General features: G+C 41.2%; 2 protein-coding genes across 3 annotated transcripts; both read left to right on the top strand.

The window, feature by feature from the left end:
* The first annotated feature begins 137 nt into the window (after positions 1 to 137).
* Positions 138 to 3,987, top strand: fkbp6 (FKBP prolyl isomerase 6). The gene is made up of 9 exons (XM_035144185.2): positions 138 to 372; positions 655 to 772; positions 1,292 to 1,381; positions 1,476 to 1,678; positions 1,892 to 2,011; positions 2,150 to 2,347; positions 2,718 to 2,827; positions 3,102 to 3,191; positions 3,595 to 3,987. Exons 1-8 carry the CDS (start codon positions 292 to 294, stop codon positions 3,178 to 3,180), a joined length of 999 nt encoding a protein of 332 aa, XP_035000076.1. The 5' UTR covers positions 138 to 291; the 3' UTR covers positions 3,181 to 3,191; positions 3,595 to 3,987.
* Positions 3,988 to 5,106: 1,119 nt separating this feature from the next.
* Positions 5,107 to 25,681, top strand: arhgap18 (Rho GTPase activating protein 18). Of its 2 annotated transcripts, none has more exons than XM_035143789.2 (18): positions 5,107 to 5,254; positions 14,887 to 15,172; positions 16,157 to 16,286; positions 16,987 to 17,069; positions 17,259 to 17,411; positions 18,287 to 18,350; positions 18,905 to 19,023; positions 19,896 to 19,967; positions 20,085 to 20,178; positions 20,906 to 20,997; positions 21,260 to 21,337; positions 21,468 to 21,627; positions 21,771 to 21,853; positions 21,973 to 22,179; positions 22,348 to 22,482; positions 23,397 to 23,518; positions 23,632 to 23,687; positions 24,063 to 25,681. In XM_035143789.2, the coding sequence occupies exons 1-18, from the start codon at positions 5,217 to 5,219 to the stop codon at positions 24,152 to 24,154; spliced, it is 2,064 nt and encodes a 687-aa protein (XP_034999680.1). In that variant the 5' UTR covers positions 5,107 to 5,216; the 3' UTR covers positions 24,155 to 25,681. The 2 variants fall into 2 exon arrangements, with proteins under 2 accessions (XP_034999680.1, XP_034999679.1); XM_035143788.2 differs by lacking the exon at positions 5,107 to 5,254 and adding an exon at positions 7,337 to 7,672.
* The last annotated feature ends 78 nt before the right edge of the window (positions 25,682 to 25,759 follow it).

The raw sequence follows: 25,759 nt of genomic DNA, 5'->3' as shown, positions 1-25,759 counted from the left end.
GAACTGTAACTGCTCTAAATAGATAGATTAGGGTACAGCATACATAAGAGTAAAACTTAAAATACAAGACTAGAGATATAAAAAAATATAAAATCACACTTTAAATTTACTTTGGTTATCTCAGACCTTGACATTACTTTGGGTCACTCAGACCTGGCAACCCTGCTCTCCCCTAAAACACCTGTATCCTAGTGTTAGCTCCGCTGCTGCAGGCTCAGTGTGGAGTATCCGCCTCATATTCAATCATACTAACCACCAGTAGCATTGGCAGTGACCGACTAACCGGCTGACATGTCGGGGAACGGGTTAGTTCACAGCATCCGGAGGTTAGTAGTCGCCGAGGAGCGGCTGAGGAGGAGCAACCGCACCCCGGTAAGCTAACATGCTAAAGTGGCTGTCTCTGCGGCTAGCTGCTAGAATGCTAACGTGAGGTAGGAAAGGCAGCTAGCCTTTATACTACAGGTGACCACGTGTCTCTGCATACATGATGTCTGACATTAAAATATAATCATCAAACAATAAATGCTGTTAAATTAGGACACACACTTGATACAGCCAACAATTGATGTAATGGTTAATCTTGATGAATTCAAATCCAACTTGATCACAAGCCTTTGGTGTGTCCACATGTCAGAGTTTATTTTCCCATTGCAGAGTCCCTTTGAACAGCTAGGTCAGCAGATGGACGACATCTTGGGAGATGGAGGGATCCTGAAAGGCGTGGTCCAGCCTGGTGACGGCCCGCCTGTATCCCAGAACGCTTCAGTATTGAGTATTTACAAGTTCAATTTTTGTTCTCAAATAGGAGCGCTCCAAGGGACTTTGGGGGCCCCAGCAAAAAGGGGGCCCTACATCAAACCAAAGTGCCCCCCCCCCCCACCCTCAAAAAACACATGGTACCAAATCGCATCATTCCAATCCTTAAAAGGATTTGTTTCGTATCCAAATTATAAACAAATTGCAGAATGTGTATGTACATAAATAACCTTAAGTTTAGGTGCAAACCCCACCACCATCCCAGGCACATCACACACACATAAAACTGTAGAATGATGAAGCTTTGGGCGGAATGCTCATGGCATGGGGCCTTGTTTCCTAATGTTAGGAGGTTTCACAACATTGTGGCATTGCAGTGTCTAGTAAATAGCCGATCAAATAATTTAAGGGAGGTCAATCACCTGCCTGGCCTACCCTGTTGCAACACCCCTGACTGCAAGCTCCTGACAGTTGTTATCTCCCAAATGCTTTCTTGTTCTGCCATTACCTCCCTTTTGATCTTGTTCTTCCACAGTGCATTATTCTGGTTTCCTGGAATATTCCGACCGACCTTTTGAAACCAACACAAACTTAAAACATCCGCGGATGATGAAATTAGGGAAAGGTCAGATATTTATCTATACAAATTCTGGCCTACAAGTAAATCTTTCTCCATTGATTGAAAAGAACGCCAGTTTGTAAAATTATCGTCCAAACAGATGTGACGCTGGCCGGACTGGAGATGGGTCTGCTCACCATGAAGAAAGGGGAGTTCTCTCGTTTCCTCTTCCAACCCAAGTATGCGTACGGGGACATGGGTTGTCCCCCGACCATTCCTGCTGCCGCCATGATTCTGTACGAGGTTCAGATCCTTGACTTCCTCGACTCGGGACAAGTGGACGAGTTTGTCGCACTGAGTCCGGTAGGGAGGCTGTCACTATAATCACAGTCACTGAGCACTAAGATGGGTTTTCTCACTTGACACAGGCAAATGCACATTAACAATAGGCTACCAGCTAAAGCTTTATTTATATTTTCATGCATTTATATAATGCAGTTTTTTAAAAAGACCAAAAGAGGTCCACCACAAATCAAACAGCCTTGTTTTGTTGGTTTATGTCTTTTCTATCTTCAGGAAGAGCAGAACGCCGTTCCTCTTCCCAGACTTCTTGAAGTTGTAAACACAGTACAAAGCTTTGGCAACCGCTGCTTCAACCAGAGGCGTTACTATATCGCCAAAGATCGCTATAAAGAGGTAAATCTTCAAGTCAGCTAAGGATAAAGAAACCATTCTCGGTTTGGTTGTTACATTTTATTTTATTAGCTAAGATGGTGCTGTGCTTCTGTTTATAGGAATACTGTTAATAAATGTTTTTTTGGGCTGGGCTGACAGGCTGTGGCGCTGCTGGTGAGCAGGGAATCACAGACTGATGCAGAAAAGGAGAAGATCAACGCAGCCCTGCTTCCTCTCTATCTGAACCTCTCTGTCACCCAGCTGTGTCTGGAGAGCCCGCACAAAGCGCTGAAGTACGGCAACAAAGCACTGGAGATCGACTCAGCCAACACGAAGGCTCTTTACCGCTGTGGAAAGGTCGGTCGGGGCTTTTTGTTGATCCATCTGATAAAATTCCTCACAGGCTCGTACATGAACAAGATTCAAAGTTTGGTTTGGCACAGGCAAAAGTAGCCGCGATCTAGTTCCAGTCCTTGTATCATGTGCCTTGGACTGAAATGTCATATTCCGATGTGAGTAAACTGCCCTTATTCACTTTCTTAATTTGTAAATCATCAATCCATAGAATGAGCAAATATAATATACTGCTCACAGTTAGTTCATAATAACCTTTCTTTCATTTTGATTGACTAACACCACTTTAGTTTTAAAAAGTTGCAGAAAATGCCCCAACATGCATGTCTGAAAGCATCTTATGTCACATGCTCCCTCTGTGTACATCCTCCAGGCGTACCTGGAGCTGGGTGAGTACGAGAGCGCCCAGGGTTGCCTCATAAGTGCTCAGGCAAAGAAGCCCTTTGACAGTGACATCAACAACCTCCTGAGGAAAGTGACAATGTAAGACCAGTTTCAGTTCAGTACATTCAAAATGAGCACTTCTGCTTTGGTTTGCAGCCAAATATACAATTGATATTTTGGGTGCACACAAGGCAGAAAATGATGTTACGTTAAAATTATTTTTACACTTGTTGCTCTGGCTTTAATACACAGCACCTATATTTATGTATTTTATAAAGAACATATTCAAGTCAGTGGTTTATGTGATGTTTTGAGTTAGCCTTATTAGCCACATGCTAACAATATTTATTTGTAAATCATTGGAATTTTGTAGATGCTATAAAGAAACCTTGGACAAGCAGAAAGACATGTACACCAAGATGTGCAGGGACTTCAGGGGAGAGTCCAAGTGAAGGTGTAAAAGGTGAGAGATCCTGCTCATTGAACCACTTGAATATATGTTCAATAAAATTATGGTGTCACACTTGAAAGTGTTTAGACACGCAACTGAAGCAGCACAGGACTCGTGTTGATATTCCTCACATGATACCAGGAATTGTTACCTTCACCACAGAGGTTATGTTTTGTCTGCATTTGTTTGTCTCTAAATTATTATATACATATATTATAAAGGATTATGCAAAAATTACCGGAGGGATTACCATGAAATTTAGTGCAGATCCAAATAACCTGGGTCCAGTGAACTTAAATGTGGTGTCATAAGGGGACTGTTTGGCCTTGGTGGAGGTGTGCACTCAGTTTTGTGTTGCTTCAAATATAAAATGAGCTGCTCAGATTGTACTGTCTAAAATCCTTGTGTGTTGCAGATGACAAAGGGCTTGAAGGTTCAGCCGCACATCTTTCTCACCAGTTTAAATAATTCTGTTCCAACTTTTCTGTTTTTCCATATGTTATGGAGCTAATAATATTGTATAGATTTATTCGTAATTTCGTTCAAAGGAATTTATTATTTACAATTCAGCAAGTGTTTAGCCTCTGCAGTGTTTATTTCTGTTCGAAGGTTTGTTTGGCAGAATTAGCTTAAACCTTACGGCTGGAAGAACGTTTCCATGAACAACCTTGAGTGGCTGTATCTTCTATGAAGCTGCCACACATCTCTTTCTAAATACTGTTTGTACAGAGAGTGTCAAATGTTTTCTTGGGTTCTGATCACACTTGAGTTGCTTAAGATGGAAAAATAAAAAAATTCACTTCTAATACATCTTGTCATTGTTTTTGCTGAACTGTAAACCAGGTGTATTTTTATATTTCTGGGTGAAACACACTGCTGAACTGTCTACTCTTCATTTTCACGAGAGGCCTCTGTGGATGATTGGATCACTGCCGATGCATAATCTGCATTGAACTACAATCTGTATATTTTAGAAAGTTGTTTTGGTGGGAAGTATTGGCAGATATGTGCTGGTGTGTTTGAGCTGATATGACACAGATTAAGGTTGTTGAGGTTAGAAGTGTATTCTGGGCAGGAGGCCACGTGCAATGGGTGCAAGGTGAAGGTAGAGCTGCAGATTGACTGTATGTTGTTGTTCAGAATACTACAGACAGCAGTCATTTAATCTGATTAACAGCAGATGGGGTCGGAAGGTGGGAGGGGATATTTGAATACAGTCACATTCTTTCAGCTCAGCATTGACAGAGGATCCGTCCATCCATTCATTATCTATACCACTTATCCTTTAAGGCTGGTGGGCAAGAGGCAGGGTACTTAAGGATGTACTTAAAAAATCGACTTTAAGGAACACTAGTTGTTATGTGTAGCAAAAGACGCTAGGGGGCATTTGTGAGCATATGTGAACTCCCCACTCATTCACAGAATGGGATTTATACAAATAAACACATTAAAAGTCATAAAATATTGATCAATTATTTAATACATATTAGAAATTGAACAAATGCAATAAGCATTATTTTAAAATATGAACATTTGAACACCTTTCCGATATGATTTTTTTTGTTTTATGATATTCCCTTAAATTTCTCAGTCTTTATTAGATTTTTTTTCCACATCTACCATTAAGTGACCGTTAACTTTCTTTCTCCCTATGCAACAGCTTAGGCGTCTGATCTGCTGTCCACTGTTTCCTTTAACCCATTCCTGAAACAGGCGGCCATATTGCCCGACTAAGGCTAAGTCTTTTGCAGTAAAGGTGGTGGAGGGGAGGAGGAGGAGGAGGGGGCCGTGATGGGGATGCAGCGAAGCCGAATGTGTTGAGTGCAGGACGGAGGGGAGGACAGACGAGAAGGGGGGGAAGATGGGATGACAGGATCAGAAGCGCAGAGTAGGAGGCGGGGTCCAGATGGAGGAGCTGAAAAATCTGATTGACCTCTCCGGTTAATCCAATTGTCAGTGTGTGAGTGTTTCACCATCATCTCCAAGCACATGGCCAGACGGAGTCGCTGAGCGAACAACGCAAAGCCACAGACGGACATGATGGTCTCCAGACTCGCACACTACCTTCATCTCAGGTAAGGACAGCATGTCTCCGTAATGATTTTCATTGTTATTCGGTTGACATGTTTTTTAACTCATCTCCTTGACCCGTTTATGTTGATGTGATCAGGATTTGGGGTTTACAGGAAAAAGGGCCTTAACTTCACAGTCGCACTGACCCAAGAAATTCATATAGGAATTTGTGTTCAATATATTTAGTAAAATTATAAATGTACAAATGTTTTGATTTAGTTCTTGGCTGTAACATTCCCTGTTGTAAGTTTGTGGTGAACACAGGTGTACTTTAAGTATAAAAATGTTGTCATAATTTATAATTTTGATATTTTAATATAATGACTCTTAAAATATTATATTGTCCCCCCTTCAGTTTGTATACAGTTCCTTTAAAAGGTTGAATAATTGTTATAAATGATCAGAGTGGGTTGAATGGTAATAAACAGTAAATCTAATACTTTATATGAACAAAATTAACTAAGGAGAGGACATAATGTAGAAACTGTTTTCAAACCTGCAAACTGATCCCAGAAGAGGATATTTAATGTAAAAGAAACAGGAGCCCTTACTTGTTTTGGTGGATTTCTTCCTTGTGTTTGGTCTTCACCTCACAATACATGAATTTCATTTCGACTTGACCTGCACATTCAAGGACTAATCCAGTGTTTGGCCTTAAAATACCTCAGTGTTTGTTTTGGCTGCGTGTTTCTTGAGAAAGTGTGTTTAAACAGGCCGGAGATTCTTTGTTTCGTATCAAAATTATAAACAAATTGCAGAATGTGTATGTACATAAATAATCTTAAACTTTAGATCCTCTGGCATCAGTGCCCAACCAGTGAGGCCCTCTGGAAGAATTGCATATCTTTTTCTGTCCACCTTCTCTTTTTTTTTATTTAGTTTTTTTCATCTTCTATTTCTCCCTCTGACAAATATTGTCATACTGTCTCCACTTTTCCGCTTTCTCCATACTTTCCATATTCTACACGCACACATACAACAACAAGATAATCTAAGCCAAACATAATGACCCCCCCTTCCTTTTTGATTATCCTATTTGTTTAACTTTGTTGTTGATGTGTTTGAATCAAGCTCCCCCCTCTTGTTTTGTGCTGTCTGTGTGTTGATCACCAAACTGTACAAAGCCAGTGTGTTTGAGTACAGAAAACAACAAATAAAGCATCAGCTCGTGAGGTGGGTGAGGACTTCGCTATATCAAAACACACAGCAAATGATGTCTTGTGTTAATAATTTATAGAAACAGCTTCCTGAAACTGTCAGTCAATATTTTGAAAAGCCAGTGAGTGCACTCTAGTACCACTTTTGTTCAAACACATAAAAAATACATACACAACACTTGCAGGAAGCACATACATATAGATGCTCATAGACAAGCCAATATTAATGTTTCTGAGCATATGATAGGGGGATATATAGTCATACACAGTCAGTGAATTGACATAAGAAATAAGTAAGAGAGCCACACACACATTAGAAGCAAATGAAGGCTGCAGCTCCTGAAAACACAGACAAATATTACATATTTGCAGATCTGCCACGGTAGAAGTCTAGTAAAATCACGTATAAAAAACCTGCCAATATTTCTTTATTATTATTCTTTATTTGCAGCTCTTGAAACAAAATACTTTTCAGCCATTAGTTTCCATGTATGCGTTTACCGATTTGTCTACACATTTACAGATATAAATACACTTTCTAATCTGAATACATATTTTAATATATTTACAAATCCAATTACACACACACACACACGTTCTAAATATAAATTTGCAGATCCATGTACACGTTCACAAATCTCATTACACATTTGGAGATTCTTTTACACATTCACATACACACAGACAGATTGAGAATCACATTTGTCAATAGTCTTTTTTACAGTGGTGGCCCCATGTGAATCAAAATAACAAACATTGCTCCTCTTCAAACTTCCTTGCTTTGCCACAGTGCACACATTGGCACATGTGATGGAACTCTTTAAAAGCAGCAGGGGGCGCATTCATCCAGGAAACTTTGACCACAGTTTCGGCCAATCCCTGATTTGCGTTGCGTCTGTAGTCCCGCCCCTGTCCCATTGACAAGCTCCAGGGAGAAAGAGAGAGAGAGAGAGAGATAGAGAGAACAAGAGGGTGACGGAGGGAGAGAAGGAGGGAGGAGAGACCACAACAAGCCGGCGATGGACGGCAGATAGACACAAGGACAGACAGATGAGAGAGAGAGAGAGACAGTGTGGATGCAAGTTGAGTGTGAAGAGGAGGACAGAAGAGGAAGAGGAGGAGAAACATGAGCCGACAGCAGCAGCAGAGCCAGGGAGTGGTTTTAACGGGTTACCACAGCAACGCGGAACTGTTGCCCCAAACTGCACCGTGCGCCCCCAGCTGTGAATCAGCCCGGGACCCCGAGACCTCCACCGAACCCAGGTGGGACAAACCCCGAGATCCAGCACTTTAACTGGAGTGTGTGTGAGTGTGTGTGAGTGTGTGTGAGTGAGTGAGTGAGTGTAAAGGTCATGGTTGTGTTGTTTTCCTCGTTTTGAACTTAACAGCAAAGCTTAAATGATGTTGTTGACCAACCAGCAGTAACCTGGTCATAGTTTAACCCCCACTAACTTAGTTTATGTTTTTTTATTTTTGTACTTGCACGGGTCCAGCTCCTCCCCTGCAGCCCTGGGTTATGTTTTTATTTTTTCTTTATCAGCAGGTTCACCCTGACCCTGATATCACAGCTCAGAGTTTACAAGGTTGCCAGTCTTAACTCACGACTCTGAGATAAAGCTGTTGGTCTACAGATAATAAAATTCTGTACTCCCCAAAAGACTGTGCAACAGAAACCAGCCTTAGTCAAATAGTGGTATTAAGTCAGACTCTGGTTTATGGAGAGATGATTTTATTTAGCTGATGAATTAACCTGATCAGTTAAAATGTAATGGGTTAATAGTTGATAATCGTTCAATTGTTTAACAAGCTAAAATAACAAAATGTGTTGTTTCATTTGGCTCAGATTTGGTGTACTTTGTATTTTAGTCAAAACAACCAATTTAAAGAAATCATCTTAACCTGTGGGGGATTGTCAATGGCCATTTTTACTATTTTCCTAAACTCGATGAAAATGATCAACAGAATAATCAATATCGAAAGTGACCATACAGCATAATACTGTTTAGCCGCAGGGCGACCAATTTACAAGGAGTTTGATTTGAACTCCCAAGCATTTTCATACCTTTGCTTGATAAATGAAATAGTAAACAGATGATTGTTTCGCAGAATAATTGTTGATTATATTTGATGTTGAATGATCCATTCATCAGCTTAGTTTTTAAGCAACAGCACATACAGATCCTTTCAACTACAGAAATCTAAGAAACGTAACTTAAAAAGGTGTGAGGTCATGAGCCTCCACATTCCCACATCTGGTGTTTTTATGTTTGGTGGTGGCGGAGGGGCGCTGTGTGACCCAGCCACCATCTACAGGAGGCTTTCCATCCTTTGTTTACAGCTTGTTGTCATCATGGCGTGGCAGCGTTCACCTCTCTGTCTGTGACAAGAAGACTCATTCCGAGTGCGGTACACACTGCACAGTTACACTCTTATTTATAACCTGTTTACTCGAAAAGGCCGGGGGGTGTGTGTGTCCAGTGCTGCTCAGGTCAGCAAACAACTGCTGTCTCCAACTGTGGCGTGCTAAAGGTAAACAACCCAGTCCAGCTGGTATTCAGATGGACACACCTGCCTCTGCATGTACATGTATGTGTGTGTGTGTGTGTGTGTGTGTTTGTTTGTTTGTGTACAGTGTATGTCTGCGTGTGTGTTCCAGATGGCTTCTCCAGCTAACTGGGGAAAAGAACCCAGCATCACATTACAGCCTGCCTTTGTCTCACCTCCCACAGCAGAGTGTGTGTGCGTCCTGTCTAGGTTGACTTGAGGGTTTAGTCTTGCGGTCATTGTTTCCCCTGGTCAGGAAATGGGAGACAGTGTGACACAGACAGACAGACGGATGGACGGACAGACAGACAGACAGACAGACAGACAGAAAGCTGATGGCCTTGTACCAGCCAGAGACATCTGACCTAAGTAGCCTTAGGTTACGTGCCTGCTGGAGTATGTCACACGGATGTTTTTGAGGTTCAGCTCCTCTTTTAGCCAAAGAGCTTTGTGTTGCGCTTGGGTTTTTCACTGTATTGTGAGAGAGAGAGAGAGGGCGTGCTTCCCTCAGTATTGCTTAGTGTCCAGTAAACACACATGGTTTTAATAAATTTACTGTGTGAGGCAACAGTCAGCCGGCAGAAATACTACGCTGCACAGGAAATGACATCTGCAGAGAGGAAGACGAACTGGACACCAGACAAGCATGGACTGCTTTGATAAGTCGTCATGGCTGTGAGCCTGTCGCACACTGTCCCTCAGATTAAATCTGGTGTCTGTCGGGATGAACCGAAGTCAGAACAGGCGACTGCAGTGAGCAGGGGAATTCACAGACACACATAAAAACACATCATGTAGAAAAAGAGACAGTGGCATTCAGGGATGGAGACGGACAGATTGACAATGTGGAGATGGTATTAGATATTAATTGATTTATTCGGTCAGTGGTGAGACCAGTAACTAACTGTTTCCAAGGGAGAACAGAGACAGCCTCTGTCTTTATAGAGGACAGCTGGCACCTGTTGATGTAAATGGGAATACCACACACACACACACACACACACACACACACACACACACACACACAGGTTTGGTCCTCATGACTTCTACCGGTTCTGACAGGATCAGGAACAAGAACACACACACACACACACACACACACACACACACACACACACACACACACACACACACACACACACACACACACACATAGCTTCCTCAGCTGTTTCCTGCTCATCATTTCTTTGTAGGGGCCAAATCCTAATAATGTGATGTTCGTAGGAAAATCTCCTCAGATCCTTGAGTAATTCCTATTATCCCATTCAAATTTGACTAATATGTCCTGATGGTCGTATTTTCCACCTCTCCAGCGGTTTATTACACCCCCTAAAACTCTTCTTTGTTCTTCAAAATTAGAAATTCTTTATATCGAAAAAATTCCCCTTGTGTCCTTAATGTGCATGTACACCATCCTTTCCAATTTCATGACTGGGATCTATGGATATGCTAACATGGCCCCTCCCCTGCTTGCTGTCTCCTGACCCTCACAGCTCACCTGCAGCTGAGCTCCACCCACAAATTGATAGGATTGGTTGTTAAGGTGTGTTACATCACAAACCCTTGCTTCTTTTTCAGACTAGCATTTGTTTACTGCACTGTTAATGTGGAAATACTCAGCCATGGCACTGACATGCGTATTTCCCCTCGTAATATGTCTTTTATCATAAGAAAGACACAAGGGAGACATGTTTAAATACTTGTTTGGATTTTTAAATATAAATCTTCAGTCTCATGTAATTTAATGTGCCGGTTGGGCTGGGAGCTCTGTGTCACTTCAGTGACTCACACTCGTGTGGATTTAAATAGTCACCTCCTCTGATCTTGACTCATGTTCAGCTCAGCGGTGCAGAGTTTGCTCTTTGCTGGCTGATATAGTTTCCTGCCGTTCCTTTTCACAGCTCACAGTTTACTTATATACACACACACACACACACACAGACACACACACAAATGCACTATTCCTCACACTTTATGTTGGCAGCTCGAAATAGCTGATAAAAGGTGTGTGTGTGTGTGTGTGGACAAAGAGTTGAACAATTGCTCACACAGCTCCAGCAGTTTTTTCTTTTAAAAGGTCATTTGTGCACGTATGTATGAAAGTGTGCCAGAGAGAGAGAATGTGTTTGTTTTACTCACAAGGGCAGCCCACCTGTGCGCACAATGGAGCAAAGTCACGTGCACAATTGCATGTAAAACATTGTTTGCATTATATTGCCGTGTGTGTGTGTTGTGGTCTTGACTTTCACATTCTATGACCTGGGAAGGAGCTGCTCCAGTAACATCAGCACTGATCGTCACACGCACACTTTTCACAAATCAGCAAATCATCCAGAGCAGTGAAGAAAAACTGACCATGAGAGCTTCAGAGCTTAATTGTTAACAAGCCCGTAAAGATATTTTCTCGCACCACAGGATTATAGTTGAATGGAAAACCAGACACGTGTGTCCAAGCCAATCAGATAATACCCAACCTGTTGCGTCAGAGTCGTATCAACCTCTTTATTGTCGGCGTTAAACGTTTGTTGTACATTAAACAGATTTAGACTAACACCTAAAACAGATTATTGATGATGACTAATGCCTGATGTATGATTCAGTCACACCGTTCATATCTCTTCTTATCAGGTTTATCTGAAAACAAGGGGACTATTTCAGGTCATGAGTGGACACATGTCAGCTGAACAACCTGCTTAGTTTGCTTTTGGGAAAGTGGGACTGAGAGGAGTCAGACAATATTTTTTTGCATGTGTTATCACAAAGTGCTTAGATAAGTAATACTGGGGCCAGGTCAGAAAGGAGAGAAGAAGAGAAGAGATGGGACCATTCAGGGAAAAAATGTGGGAAAACAGGGAGGACGTCAAGGGAGGGGATATTAAGTACCAAACAGAGAAGGAAAAGGAGACGACTCAAGTCCCAGGCGAGGTGTAGGAGGGGAAGGGGGTGACAAGAAGAGGAAGAGGAGGTGGAAAGAAAATAGACTGGAAGGAAGGAGAAGGTTGAATGTCGGTAAAAAGCCAACAAAGTTCTTTGTTAAAGCAAGATCAAAGTGTTTGTATCTCAATTTACTAGTGCTTTTTTTTAAATCGCTGTGTGTGTGTGTGTGTGTGTGTGTGTGTGTGTGTGTGTGTGTGTGTGTGTGTGTGTGTGTGTGGCAGGAAGTCTGCTGTGGTATGTGGTCTTGCCTCAGCGTGGACCCTCATGGTAAAATACTTCACTCATAATTCCAAATTAATGAATACAGCACATCGACTTCATGCTGTTCACTCTGACTCAAAAAGTTAATATCACAACCGAACCTGTTCTGCACTTCATTGATGTTGGATGTGTTTCACGACTAAATATTGGAAACAGCATTATTCGTATACGCCCATGTCCAGTGACCCCCCTAAACAATGCCTTGTCTTTAGTTACCCCCGCCTCCTTTCTTTGTTTGTTTCTTTGTATGTTAGCAAGTTTACCTAAATACTACTGGACAGATTACCACAAAACTTAGTGGAAGGATGTAATATAGGTCAGGAGAGAACCCATTATTATTACATTGATGCAGATCAGAGGATGGAATCCAGGACATTTCTTTTACTTTCTTTAACATTGCAAGATAGGGTGTTTTTTTTCTTCATTTTCTCAGAATAATTCACGGATCAAGCACAGTTATCTAACTGATATTGGTGCAGCTTGATTAACTTGACTGTTGAGCCTTGGCGGAGTAATGCGCGCGACTGAATACAATTCTAGTTTAATTCACTAGATTTAGATCAAGAATTTATTCCCACAAATGAAGCACTTTGTAAGATCGGTGTCAAATGATTTCGTGTTCACACTGAGGATTCGTGAGTAGGATTGATGAGTGACGACACTGTTGACAGAAACCTCTCAGCTTGATTGGGACGGGACACAGAAATGACAGATCTGCTGCCTGCAGCTGAACCATCAGTCTGTTGTTCCAGAGCTGAAGGTGCTCAGTCAATAAAAACTGTAGCTTGCAGGCGGAAAGAAAGAACGAGAGACAGAGAAGAGGGCAGAGAGCCGATAGAAAGAATGTACTCTGTCACTTCCTGTCACGACAAAGGGGACATTCAGTTGGAGATCAGCAAAACCAATGAAAATAAGAGCCAACACACACTCACTGACTAAATCTGCTAGGGCTGACATATCCTCTTGTTCTACAGTTTATTGTTATCTGTATATGTGTTGGTTGATAAGTAGCAAGAAATGACACCACAGTTTGCACGTTTGTCCCAGTGACCTGCACAAGGGCAATTTGCAAACCTGCACCCTGTAGGTACGAGAACTTCCCCAGCAATTGTCTCTAAATGAAATCCAGAATCTGTTCATACATGTCCTGCAACACAACCCACACTCGTAGTTAAATACATCAGCAAAACCATCACAGTAATTCATTCATATTGTGTTATTCGGACAGGTTGCTTTTATGATGCCCGGTCTGGGCTTATCTGCCGTTGTGCGTGTTGCATTGTTCCATTCCGATGTGCGACACGCTCACACTCAGGCCCCCATCCCTCGTTGTTGATGTAGGCAAATGCAAAGTGACACAAAGACCAGTTCTGCAGTAATCACTCAAAGGGACTCCCTGTGGAGTCAGTCAGCTGCATTGTCAAAACTCCAGAACTGGTGACGGACTGAGGGTGAAAGATTGTGTCATAAATATTCACAATAATGACGTAAAAAGTCTCTTTCTTTAACATTGGGAGATATACAATGTTTTTTACATTTTTAGGAAAGTGTTATCTATATAATTTTGGTGCAGTTTGATTGAATTAAAGATGACTATATCTTGGTGAAGGTTTTCACTCTACTGAGTATCATTAGTGAAGTGTTTACTGCACTGATTGTCACGTGGTCAGCCGCCTCCCATCCCGACTGTCCATGTAATTAGTATGACAACACACTCATTATAGTTAAACAGCCTGTATGACGTCTCAACCACTATAATGAGCTCTAATGGTTCGTTCTGTTCTTAGTTTAACCAGTTTGTGTTGTGAGATGAGCTGACTGTGTGGAGTTAGTCATGTGAAGTCCATGCTGCTATTCTTAGCTCTCGCTGATGTTGTTCTCATTAGTCTGGCTGGGACTTCAACAGGCTCGTCTTTAGTTCGATACTTTAGTCGACTTCTGTCTGTCTGACTCACTGACCACTCCTGTCATCGAAGCTATCTCTCTCTTGTGCTGCCATTAGAGCAAACTAACATGCACTGCCGGCACCGAGCTGACATGTGGATATAAATGAAAGCAAAGATGAAACCTACCTCACATTCGTCACATTCCATTTTTGTGAACATGATAGCTGGGGAACGTCATGAGGAAATGTTGTTTTAGTTTTGCTCAAAGATTCACTTGAACTCACGGATGAACTTATTCGAATTCGGTGGTCAAATGTCATTTTCACTGTGACCCAATTTTCTTGTGAACGTGATATCAGAAACACCCATATAGGGAATTTCATTACATCTGACATAAACATTCACTTTTAATTGAGGATGAACTGATTAGAATTTGACGGTCACAGGCTAACATCACGGTGGCCTCACAAAACATTTGTCATCGGCCTCTTGGACGTGATATCTCAAGTCTCCCTCTTGGAAATTTCTTCAAATTTGGACCAGTTGTAACTTGGACTCAGAGATGAACTGATTAGATTTCACTGATCAAAGGTCACAGTGACTTCATATGAGACTGGGAGTAACAGTATGTAGACTGAAACTGCACTGGTCGGTGGCGGGCTGTTATTGTAATTATGTAGAGCATGACAAACACAGTCAATCTATCGTTTGCTATCCAGGAATATTTGTATGATATGTTTTGTTATCCGGTATTGATCATAACGTTATTGATAAACACAAAGGTGCAAAGCTGCGACATGTGTTATCAAGGACGATGCCAGATAACCAGATGTGTCTTTCCTCTTGCAGCCGCAGAACTGGCCAGTACACCGTTCAACAGAACCAAAACACACAAGATGGAGACAAAGTCGAGCCTAGCGCTGCCGCCAATGTTACCAAAACCAGCGGCACCGACCCGTCGCCATCGCTCCCCAATCCGAGCTCTGTGGCCTGCTCCAGGTCTCAGCCCTCCTCCAGCCCAAAGTCTCACTCCAGCCCAAAGTCTCACTCCAGCCCAAAGTCTCACTCCAGCCCCAGACACAGTCCCAACGTCCGGGCCAGAACTCGACCCACGTGTCAGCGCTGTAACTCTCAGGTAGGCTGACATGTAGTCATACTTAGCTGAGTTCACCTCTGTGATTCTTTGGTTTAAAGATGTCATTGGCTCTTTTCCACAGGTCACATGTCGATGTGTAGCTTACACTACTCCTACTACTACTACTGTTGTTTTCCTTTCCTCACTCTTTGTTTTCTTTTCTGAAATAGTTTTCTTGGGTTTTTGTGGGAGTCATAATTGAATATTAATAACATTGTACTTCTAATTCTTCTGTCTCTCAAAATGTTGTTGTATGTTTTTTTATCCCAATTTTTTATTATTTTACTTTTATATTTTGTACATTTTTATTTGTTTTTATAACTTTAATGATCAATTTTATGGAAAACAATTTGTCAGTTGAGAAGCACTTTAAACTGCACTGACTTGTATTTAAGGTGCGATACAGTTAGTTAAAGTTTGATTGATTAAGTAGACAAATCAAACTTTAGTATTAATAATTCCGATATCTGTGGATCCTTTGATATTCCATTCATATTTTAAGGTGAATTTCTTCAATTATCATTATAAAACTATTTAATTCCTTTACATTGTAGCCCCCTATAACATTAATGCTGGTCAACATGATATTGTTGTCTTTTGTGATTTTTGTCTTGGTGAGATTCACAGGCAACAACCTTCTCGGCTGTTCTACGGTCTCTGTATGAGAATGTGTTCGTGTGTGTGCGTGTGTTTTTTTTATGTGTGTGGAGACAGTAAAAATCAGCCAGTTTACCCAAACTTTAGTTCCATTTTTGGAAAAACCGAGTGAGAGGGAGAGACGAGCTCCAAGGTCTGTTTAAACTTCAGGAATGTGCTTGTGTGTCTCAGTCTGTGTGGGAGAGCAACTGCTGTAATTTGGGAAGAATTTACTTTTTATTTTATCATCATAAAACCACTGTTCGAGACAGAGACAAGATATGAAACAGGAAATGAAAATTGAAGTGGTTGAAATGATTAAATTGTGTTCGGCATCGTGTGCTACAGGACTCTCTGGATGAGCTGGAGATGGACGACTACTGGAAGGAGGTGGAGAATATCACTCAAGGAGCAGGGAGAGGAGACAGTGGAGGAGAAGGAGACGTTCAAGAGGAGGAGCAGAATAAAACTCCTGAGGGTAGGATACACTGTGTCCATGGACAGACCTCAAAGGGAGATACACTGAATTTTTCTATTCCATGCTGTGCACATAGAGTCACAGTCATTTTGTTTTTCGAATCGGAGCATTTCTGCTAATGTAACGATAATGTCGTGCAGAGTTCGGACAAGGTTACTTTACATAGTTTTGCATCTCCATATCTCCATTGTAGATCTCTTTATTGTGGTTTTGCATCTCTTTGAGGTCATTGTTGTGTTCCTCTGCAGTTATTTCCATCTTAATGCAATCATTTTGTCACATTTAGCAGCTGAACCAGAACTCTGAGCCTCCTAAAGACTCTAGAACAACTCCGATGTGACCTGTAGATTTCAGCTGTTAATCAAAAAAGAAAAATCCCTGCCTGCTCAGGCATGTGCAGACTGGAGAGGTGTTGTTTCGTGTGTGTATTCATTTAGCCTGTTTATGATGACTATTGTTCTGTGGAGCAAACAGACTCTTCCTGTATAATGTGTGTGTCCACTTCTGCCTGCGGTTGGTCTTTTCCCTTTCCTGCACCTGTGAAGTGTTTTTAAAGGGTTAAAAATAATAGACAATTTTTTTTTAAATAGTCGTCTCTACCTTTTCTTCTCTTTGAGTCACAATGTTCACACTAGTGTTGTTTTATCTTAACTACTCACTTTTCTTTACATTACATACATATATACATTTTCTCTTTCAGAAGGAGAGCAGGAGGAGGCGTGGCTTGCCGAGGCGGGTCTAGCACAACTCTTTGATGACACATTGGCACCTGACCAGGACCAGGTAATGATCATCTATCTGTAATTAGGGAGACCTGAGTCCACGTTGTGTCATAGTTTAGCATGTTTCGTATTTGAAAGTGTCGTTAAACCTGTTATATCAGTCCAAGTGTAATTGACAAATGATCATAGTACTGAAAGACGGTGGTTACATCAGATGACTGTTGTGTGATTCTAATTGATTGATTGACAGGAGGAAGACAACGCAGTGTTCCTGTCCACCCTAACCAGAACACAGGCGGCGGCCGTAGAGCGCCGCGTGGCGTCGCTACAGCAGACGTTGCTACGGCGACGCAACCGACAACACGTTCCTGATGTTAGGGATATATTCAGACCTCCTGAAAAGGTTCGAAGACGCACACACATGCACAAGGACACAAACTGATGAAATTGTACCAGCATGAAAGAAGTTAAATGAAATGAAATGTAAATATATATGTATAATAAACTAAGAAAGTTTTAAGAAATAGTCCCATATTTATATTTGCCTTCTTGCCAAAAGTCAGACAAAAAGAGTGATACCACTGATGCCTGTGTGCTAAATATAATATAGAAGTTAGCTGAGCTTAGCATAAAGAGAACTTAATGTGTTACATTTTGCTGTTAAATCTACATAAATAAAACCAAGTGTAAATATGACAAGTTATAGCTGTGATACAAGTGATAGCCGGGCAGAAAGTGAATACGATTATCCCTTTAAAAATCTTGTTGGATCAGTGACATGAACAAAAGAAAATGCTTCCTTTACACTGTTTGTCCTCCTGGATCTCTTCCCTCTTTGATTGCATGTGGTCACAACTTTGCTGTTGCTTCTCCAGTCTGGCAGTGAACAGCACCCGGTTAGCAGGCTGTCTGTTAAAACCCTCTTCAATACATTTTACGTACACATATACTATATATATTATATACATATAATACTGAAGTTCTATAGTACTTAATACATATATTAAGTACATTTTATTAGTTTGATGAAGTTTACTGCACTACTGCTTGTCCAAACTACTTCAGTCAGCAAAAACAAACTGTTTCCAACCAAGTCTGACTTTTTTTTTTTCACTTTCCTGCAAACTTTGTCCACTAATTAACAGATAAGATAATATGTAACATGAAAAAAGTGTCCTGGGGAGGGGATGCACTCAGTGTGTGTGAGTTGATGACCTTGTGGATATTACACGGTGTGCTATCTACTTATGTGTCTCTGTGTTGTGCTGCGTCCTGCAGGATGAGCTGCCAAGTCCACTCAAAGAGGGAAGTGAGAACGGACAAAATGACGTCACTTCAGCTGGTATGTGCGACATACTCTTACAGACCCACACACATGCACACACACACACACATGAGTCAGCATGGAGAATTGCTAACTGAGGCCCAAATAAACATCTGCCTAGCAACTCCTTAACCTATTTTAGAATTGAAAGACACATTATTTTAAGCTAATGATCATCTGTTTTTAGAGGAAGAACTGCTACGGTAAAGTGGAATAAAAAATAGAGTGGATATGCTACCACAATGAATCTTTTGCTTTTAGTTCAGATTAGAATCTAGATATTTTGATGGTGTGCATCACTGTAAAATGGTTTAAACATCAGGCAAAGCTCATTTTACAGTGTATTTAAAGGTTAAGAAAAGGCAGCAGGACTCTCTTTCTTCCTCTTTCAGTCATAGTGACTTAAACACTGTGATTAAATACATGAAAGAACACTTCATCTGTGTATAAACACCTGCACAAACATTGTTTAAATGGGCTGCTTGTGTGTGTGTGTGTGTGTGTGTGTGTGTGTGTGTGTGTGTGTGTGCGTGTGCGTGGGTGTGCATGTTTGTGTGTCTCTCTCTCAATAGAAACGGAGACGGAACTGAACGTTGAAGTGGCGTTTTCAGAGCAAGCGCTCACATACAGGGATATCCACCAAAGACTAAAGGTCGCCACCAGCCCTAACTCGCCTGACGATAAACTACCAGTGAGCCACATACCTTTACACACACACACACACACACACACACACACACACACACACACACACACACACACACACACACACACACACACACACACACACACACACACACACACACTTAAGGCTATGTATATTCACTTCCTCAGTAGTATTTTCCTTCCCTGATACACTGAGCCTGTCTGAACTCATACAATCGCCAGACTTATAAACAGGATGCACAGATTTTTTTTTTACATTGTTATACAAGCTTATACAAATCCACTGGTTGTGATCATTCTTCAGTGTAGGGGGATATTAGAGCTAGTGCTGACAGTTTATTCATTGTTCTGCGTTAATGATTATCAGAGATAATAGAAACAATGAGATGTGACAAGAGAAATCTAAAGACCTCACTGCGCAGGAATGATCTTCTTAAAATGTTTGTCTTTCTTGCAATTAAATCTGTTTGTCTTGTTCAGTAATCTTTTATTGTGTGGTTGTTAGTTTAGCCTTGTAATGTCATAAAAACTGAATGTAAACAGAAGAATGGCATAAAAGAACATTAAACGGAACTGTTAGACTTAAAGTGGGCAGAGTTTGGGTTGCATATCAGCAGTAAGCAGCATTTGTGTCCGTGAGCCACTTGAGAACTGGTCTATAGTGACATCTGGTGGTTGAAGCTCCTCAAACTGAATATTTCCATTGTTCCATCTATTCAAATAAAGCTCTATAGTTACTTTTCTTAATATTCTGTCTATTCAGTCTTACACTGTACACATGAACCATTCAGTGTCACATTCAAATATGATTTTGGCACAGTGTTGGCTTTCTCACTCTATCCTCCACGGTCACTGACGCCCCTCTGTCCTTTGCTCTCTTTGTTTTTTCTTCTCTAGAACTTTAAGCTGCTCCCAGACAAAACAGGTCAAACCAGAATAGGAGATCTGTCTCCTCTGGATATGAAAAAGGTAAGTGGGCATATGGTGTTAGGACACAATATTTTATAATTTGTGGATGCATGTGTGTGCATGTCCTTCCTCAAGCTCTGTTCCCATGTGCATTTCTGCTTGTTTTAAACGTTCTAGGTGCGTAGAGTGGTACTTGTGGAGATGACAGCTCTGTTTGACACTGCTGGGATAGACCTGAAGGCGCACAAAGCTGTCAAAGTTAAGACCAAAGGTAAATTGACACACACACACACACACACACACACACACACACACACACACACACATACAGTATTAATGCAGGTTTGCCCTGAAAGCTAAACAACAGGGTAAATATGCTTTTTCATTAGAAGAAATTGACACTCAGACATTAACAGTGACGCAAACACACAGACAAAGTGAAAACAACAAAACATGACAATTATCCATACACACACACACACACACACACACACACACACACACACACACACACACACACACACACACACACACACACACACACACACACACACACACACACAACCAGCTACATATGCAAACCAAAGACTATACATGAAGATGGACCACATGACAGCAAAAGGTTCTCAATCGCCGCCTGGTGGCTGACTGCAGTACAGGGCATTAATCCTGCCTCCTACATGTTAAAAGACGGGACATGGACAAAACTAAAACGTACACGTCAAATACAGTTTTCTCAAGGATCATTTCTGTCATTTAGAATAAAAATGCAATGGGCTCTTTCTTGGGTCATGTCCCACCAGGGAAAGTGGTTTGGAAGTCTAAATGTAATTCCGATAACTAACAAACAAACAATTGCAGGAGAAAACAAAACCTTGTTGCAGGGATGATAGCTATTGTCCAAGTTAGCAGGTCCACAGTAGTTCATGTAAATGTTTTACTGAATGTGTGTGTGTCTCTCTGTGTGTGTGTGTGTGTGTGTCTGTGTGTGTGTGTAGAAAGCGGTCTGTACGGTGTTCCACTTATCACTTTATTGGAGCAGGACCAGAGGCGGGTTCCTGGGACCAAAGTGCCATTCATACTGCAGAGGGTGAGCACCTGCCAGCAACCACGACAGACTGAGACGTAGACAATAAACAGCAAATGCTGATAGTAACCGATCAAACAGACGTAATATATCCCTGCGTCCTGCTGTATTTTCCATATTGATCTCACAATTCATATTACACACAGTACAACTTAGTGTTAGACTGACACTAATATTTATCAGTATGCCCGACTTCAATTGTCATAGTCATTACTCTCTCTTCTTGCTTAGTCTTATGTAAACACAATCTCACTCTTATCTCTAGTTTATTGCTCATATCGAGGAGGAAGGATTAGACACAGAAGGGCTTCTACGGATCCCTGGAGCGGCCACTAGAGTCAAGGTTGGTCAAAGTATTTGAATTGAAAGTTCACCACAGCAGACATGCTGTGAAATGCTAAAGGTTGTTAGGTTTATTCTGCCAGTCAGTCCTCACTGCTGTTAACATTACTGACCCTTAATTGTTCTTGCAGTCACTGTGCCAGGATCTCGAGTCCTCCTTCTACGATGGGATGTTTCCATGGCAACAGTTGAAGCAGCACGATGCTGCGAGCCTTCTGAAGCTGTTCATCAGGGAGTTGCCCCATCCATTACTGACTGTGGAGTACATCAGCACTTTTATTGCCGTCAACAGTATGTACACCATCTGTTCATGAAGTATTCTGCTTGATCATGAGAAGTTTACAGCCACATTATGAGACAATGGACTGGAAAAGTGCCAATCAAGCTTTTTACTGTGTGTTTGTGTGTGTGTGTGTGTGTGTTTATTTATACAGAGCTCCCCACAAAGAAGCAGCAGCTGCAGGCTTTGAACCTGCTTGTCCTTTTGTTACCGGAGCCCAATCGGGACACTCTGAAGGTACGTGCACACTCAGTTTCAAACACGCCTCATGCAAAAATATGCAAAGTATAACTGTGTAAACTCCTCACTGCTTCCTTTTGTAAATCGATCTAATTTTTTCTTTCTTCAATCCCCAGGCATTGGTGGAGTTCTTCCAGCGTGTGATTGACCACCAGGTCAAGAATAAAATGACGCTCAACAATGTCTCGGTTGTCATGGCACCCAACATCTTCATGTTCAAAGGCATCCGCTCCAAGGTTACAGAACAACAGGAGTTCTCCATGGCAACCAGCACAGCCAACATTGTCCGCCTGCTGATAAGATACCAGAATCTTCTTTGGACAGTAAGGATCAGAAAGATCCCTCTGGCTTCAAACATTCTACCATTTAAAACACCCACATAGACAATGTGTACATCTATGTCATTCTCAACATTTGTGTCCATTAAAATCAATAGAGATGTTGTACTATTGGTATCACGTCTCACTCTCATGTGTGCAACGTGTCTCCAGATCCCCAAGTTCATCATGACCCAGGTCAGACAACAGAACATGGAAAGTCAGCGGAAACAAAATAAAGAGAGAGCTGTCAGAAAGCTGCTGAAGAAGATCACCACTGACAAACCGCCCGACAAAGCTGCCCCTGAGGTAGGAGGTTTTTATTTTCCAGGTTATGTAGTTTTCTGTAAAACATTTACATAGAAATCACTGTTAATAATCCCACATAGAGATGTGCTTATGAGGGAGTGACATTCTCAATCAATCTGTAGATAATGGATGATTAAACAACCCCAAATCTACCACACATTTTACTGATTGTACATGTTTTTGTAAAACATGTGCAATGCAGTAAGCCTGGCATTGTTAAAGCTTGTAAAGATGCACGAAATTTTACAAAGTCATAGATATCAGATCCCTAAACATGCCAGATTTTCTTTCAATAGAAAGTGAGCAAATACATTCTTGCATCCATCCCCTGATCCGGATCCATACCAGAATTTAACAGGATCTTTCGTGATCCATCTTCATCCTTCAAGGAAATCTGTCCAGTAGCTTTTGTGTAATCTTGCTAACAAACAAACATAACTTTCGCTGCAGCTGATAAATTAATACCAATATATTTAACTATATCTAAATATAAAGTACCCTGCCTCTTGACCCTCAAAGGATAAGTGGGATTGATGGATGGATGGATGAATTGGTAAATGGATAGATGAATGGATAGATAGATATATGGATGAATGGATAAATGGATATACATAAAGTGCTTCTCTTTAACAGGTTGTGTTTATAGTAAGTTGAATAATAGTGACACCTTGTGGTGCTGTTTAAGAGTGTTGCTCCTATGATATAATTTTTTACAGTGCAACATATAGGTTATCAAGAGCCAAATACAGAACAGTGGATCATTTTATAATTAACACACATACATGTGCAGTGATTTGACTTTTATGATTATTATAATTTTTTATGTTTGTGTGTTGATGACGACAGTTGATGATGATTTTTGTGTTCATTGCGTGATGTGTAACTCCCCTTTCTCTCTGTGTGTTTCCAACCAGGAGAGTTCACAGGGATTTATTCGAGTCCAAGCTCCCCAGTTCAGTAAAGTCTCTATGGCTGTTCAGCTCACTGAAAAGCTGCTGGCTGCTGACATTCTCACACGCTTCCTCAGTCAAGATAGGTAATGTAACGTGTAGAGTACATACAGCAGTGTTGCCTACATTGTGCTGATCCCCTCCACGTGTCTCCTGAACGCTTTATCTTACTCTCTCTCCCTCTCTCTTTGTCCTCCAGCTCAGTGGCAGTGAAACGAGAAGAGCTGTGTCTCTATGAGATCGGTGGGAACATTAGTAAGTGCTGCTCCTGCTCAAATTAATTCATTGCAATGTTAAAATTTTCTCTGCTGATAACGGGCTACAGGCCAAATGGTGAAAAAAGATATTAACTGTTGTGGCTGTAAAAGTCACAGACAAGTAGAAGTACCTACCTCCCCTAAGACCAACGCCCTATCTCGCCAGATTAGTGAAAGTGAAACTGCCAATTTATTTTGATCCACTCCAAAATGTAATGGGTTCTGCCCTAGGTCGTGCCCCACCCCCCACAAATGTCATAGAAATCCAATAAGTAGGTCTTGATGAAAACATAACCTTCTTGGCAGAGGTTATTATAGTAATCCAACAGTACACCATGTTCATCTGTCTGTGTGTCTGTCCGTCTCTGCACAGAGGAGAGATGTCTCGATGGGGAAACATACATGAAAGACCTCTTCCAGCTGAACCCTGCAGCAGAGTGGGTCATCAAAGCTGCACAGCGATGAACTGGTTTCCTACGATCACACGGGGATGAATCGTGGATGCCAGACGTCTTCCTGTTCTCACCACAGGGTCCTCCTGAGAAGGGACGTCACCTGGTTCTCTGCGGGTTTCGCTGCTTCGAGACCCACATGTGGACATGGACACGGATAGTTTTTAACATATGGGAGTGTAACACGGTTTAACGCATGGTTGACCCTGAAATCTCCCACAAAATGCAAATATTCCAAAACCCATGAAAACCCATTAGGTGAAATGTGTGGTTATACATTTAAATGCCAATTTTTTGCATGAACAAAAATCCCAAACAAGAAGTAAGATGACACTGTGTATGCAAAATCAACCATTTAATTTCTTTCCACCCTGCCTTATGCTGCTCACTGTAATTACGCACCTCAGGTGCCATGAACCTGAAGTTAAGAACAGCTGTCATCTCTATGCTCCTCCCAGACCACAGACACTGGTGGAAAAACGCTATTTCCTCTAGTTGGTCTCAGCACTTAAGTCACAATATTGTGATTCTTAATATTGTTTGATACTGTAAGTATTTCACTTGTATACTGTGGTTCATTACCACTAATCACTGTGTGGTGCCTGCTATAATAAGCGGAATTAATATAGTTTGCGGCGATAAGTTATCGAAATTCTATTAAATCAGTTTCACCGATTTAGAAAACATTGGCTTTTATTTATCTGTATTTTTTTTTTTATTAAAAGCCCTAAAAAGTAAACAAATGGTCTTGATGTTGAATGTGAGTGTATGGAAGCATGTCAATGGAACCAGGAAGTATTGAACATTGGATTGAATGGGTATATGTCAGGGGTCTGGACTGCTGTCAGGCCCCTTCTGAGCAGAGTTTTCATGATGAATTTGTAAGTGTCAGGTAACCAGGACACGCAATGACGACATCACTGTTTTTATGTCATGTTATTATTGCTGTGATTATGGTGGATGTTCGAGTGTGTTTGAGTATAAATCCATCCTCGCATGACCGTGCGAATGTGACAAGACACATTTCCACTTTTTTATATGAACCGTCTTCAAGCTTACATGGAATTAATCAATTGTCGTACACGTCTTGTCCATCATAATAAAGATGGACTCCCATGAGATCATTTTGAATAAATTAACTTCTCACTGCATAAATGGCCTTATGAAATGATACACTCTTAGCATAAGGGGTCCAAAGATATCTGGACAGTGGACAAAAATACCTTTTGGCATTTGTTGTTTTTAATTGAATTTTAGCCAGGAGTATAAAAACCTCCAACACAAGCCTAATCTGATCCTGTGTGCTTCTCACAGTTTCTGCAGCAGAGGATCATATCTGCACTACAGCGTCAAACTGATAAACCATGTGTCATTTTTGTTTTTGTATTCTAACTCAGTCTGTCACTCCCTGCCTTGCATTATCTTTTGAACTGTGAATTTTATTTTATTTTTTTCAAATAATAATGTCCTTGTCTTCTTACTGCCTTGGAAATGACCACTAAAACAAAACTGTAAATAAACAAGTACTTACTAATCACGACATCTGCTGTTTCTGAGTTTCTTGAGTGATTGTTGGAAAAAAGGAGTCAACGCACAGTGGAAAAGCATAATTTGTTGT

Source organism: Hippoglossus stenolepis, chromosome 20, assembly GCF_022539355.2.
Source record: "Hippoglossus stenolepis isolate QCI-W04-F060 chromosome 20, HSTE1.2, whole genome shotgun sequence".
Classification (NCBI taxonomy): Eukaryota; Metazoa; Chordata; class Actinopteri; order Pleuronectiformes; family Pleuronectidae; genus Hippoglossus; species Hippoglossus stenolepis.
The sequence above is the reverse complement of the archived record's forward strand: the minus strand, read 5'-3'. Positions and strand labels throughout refer to the sequence as shown.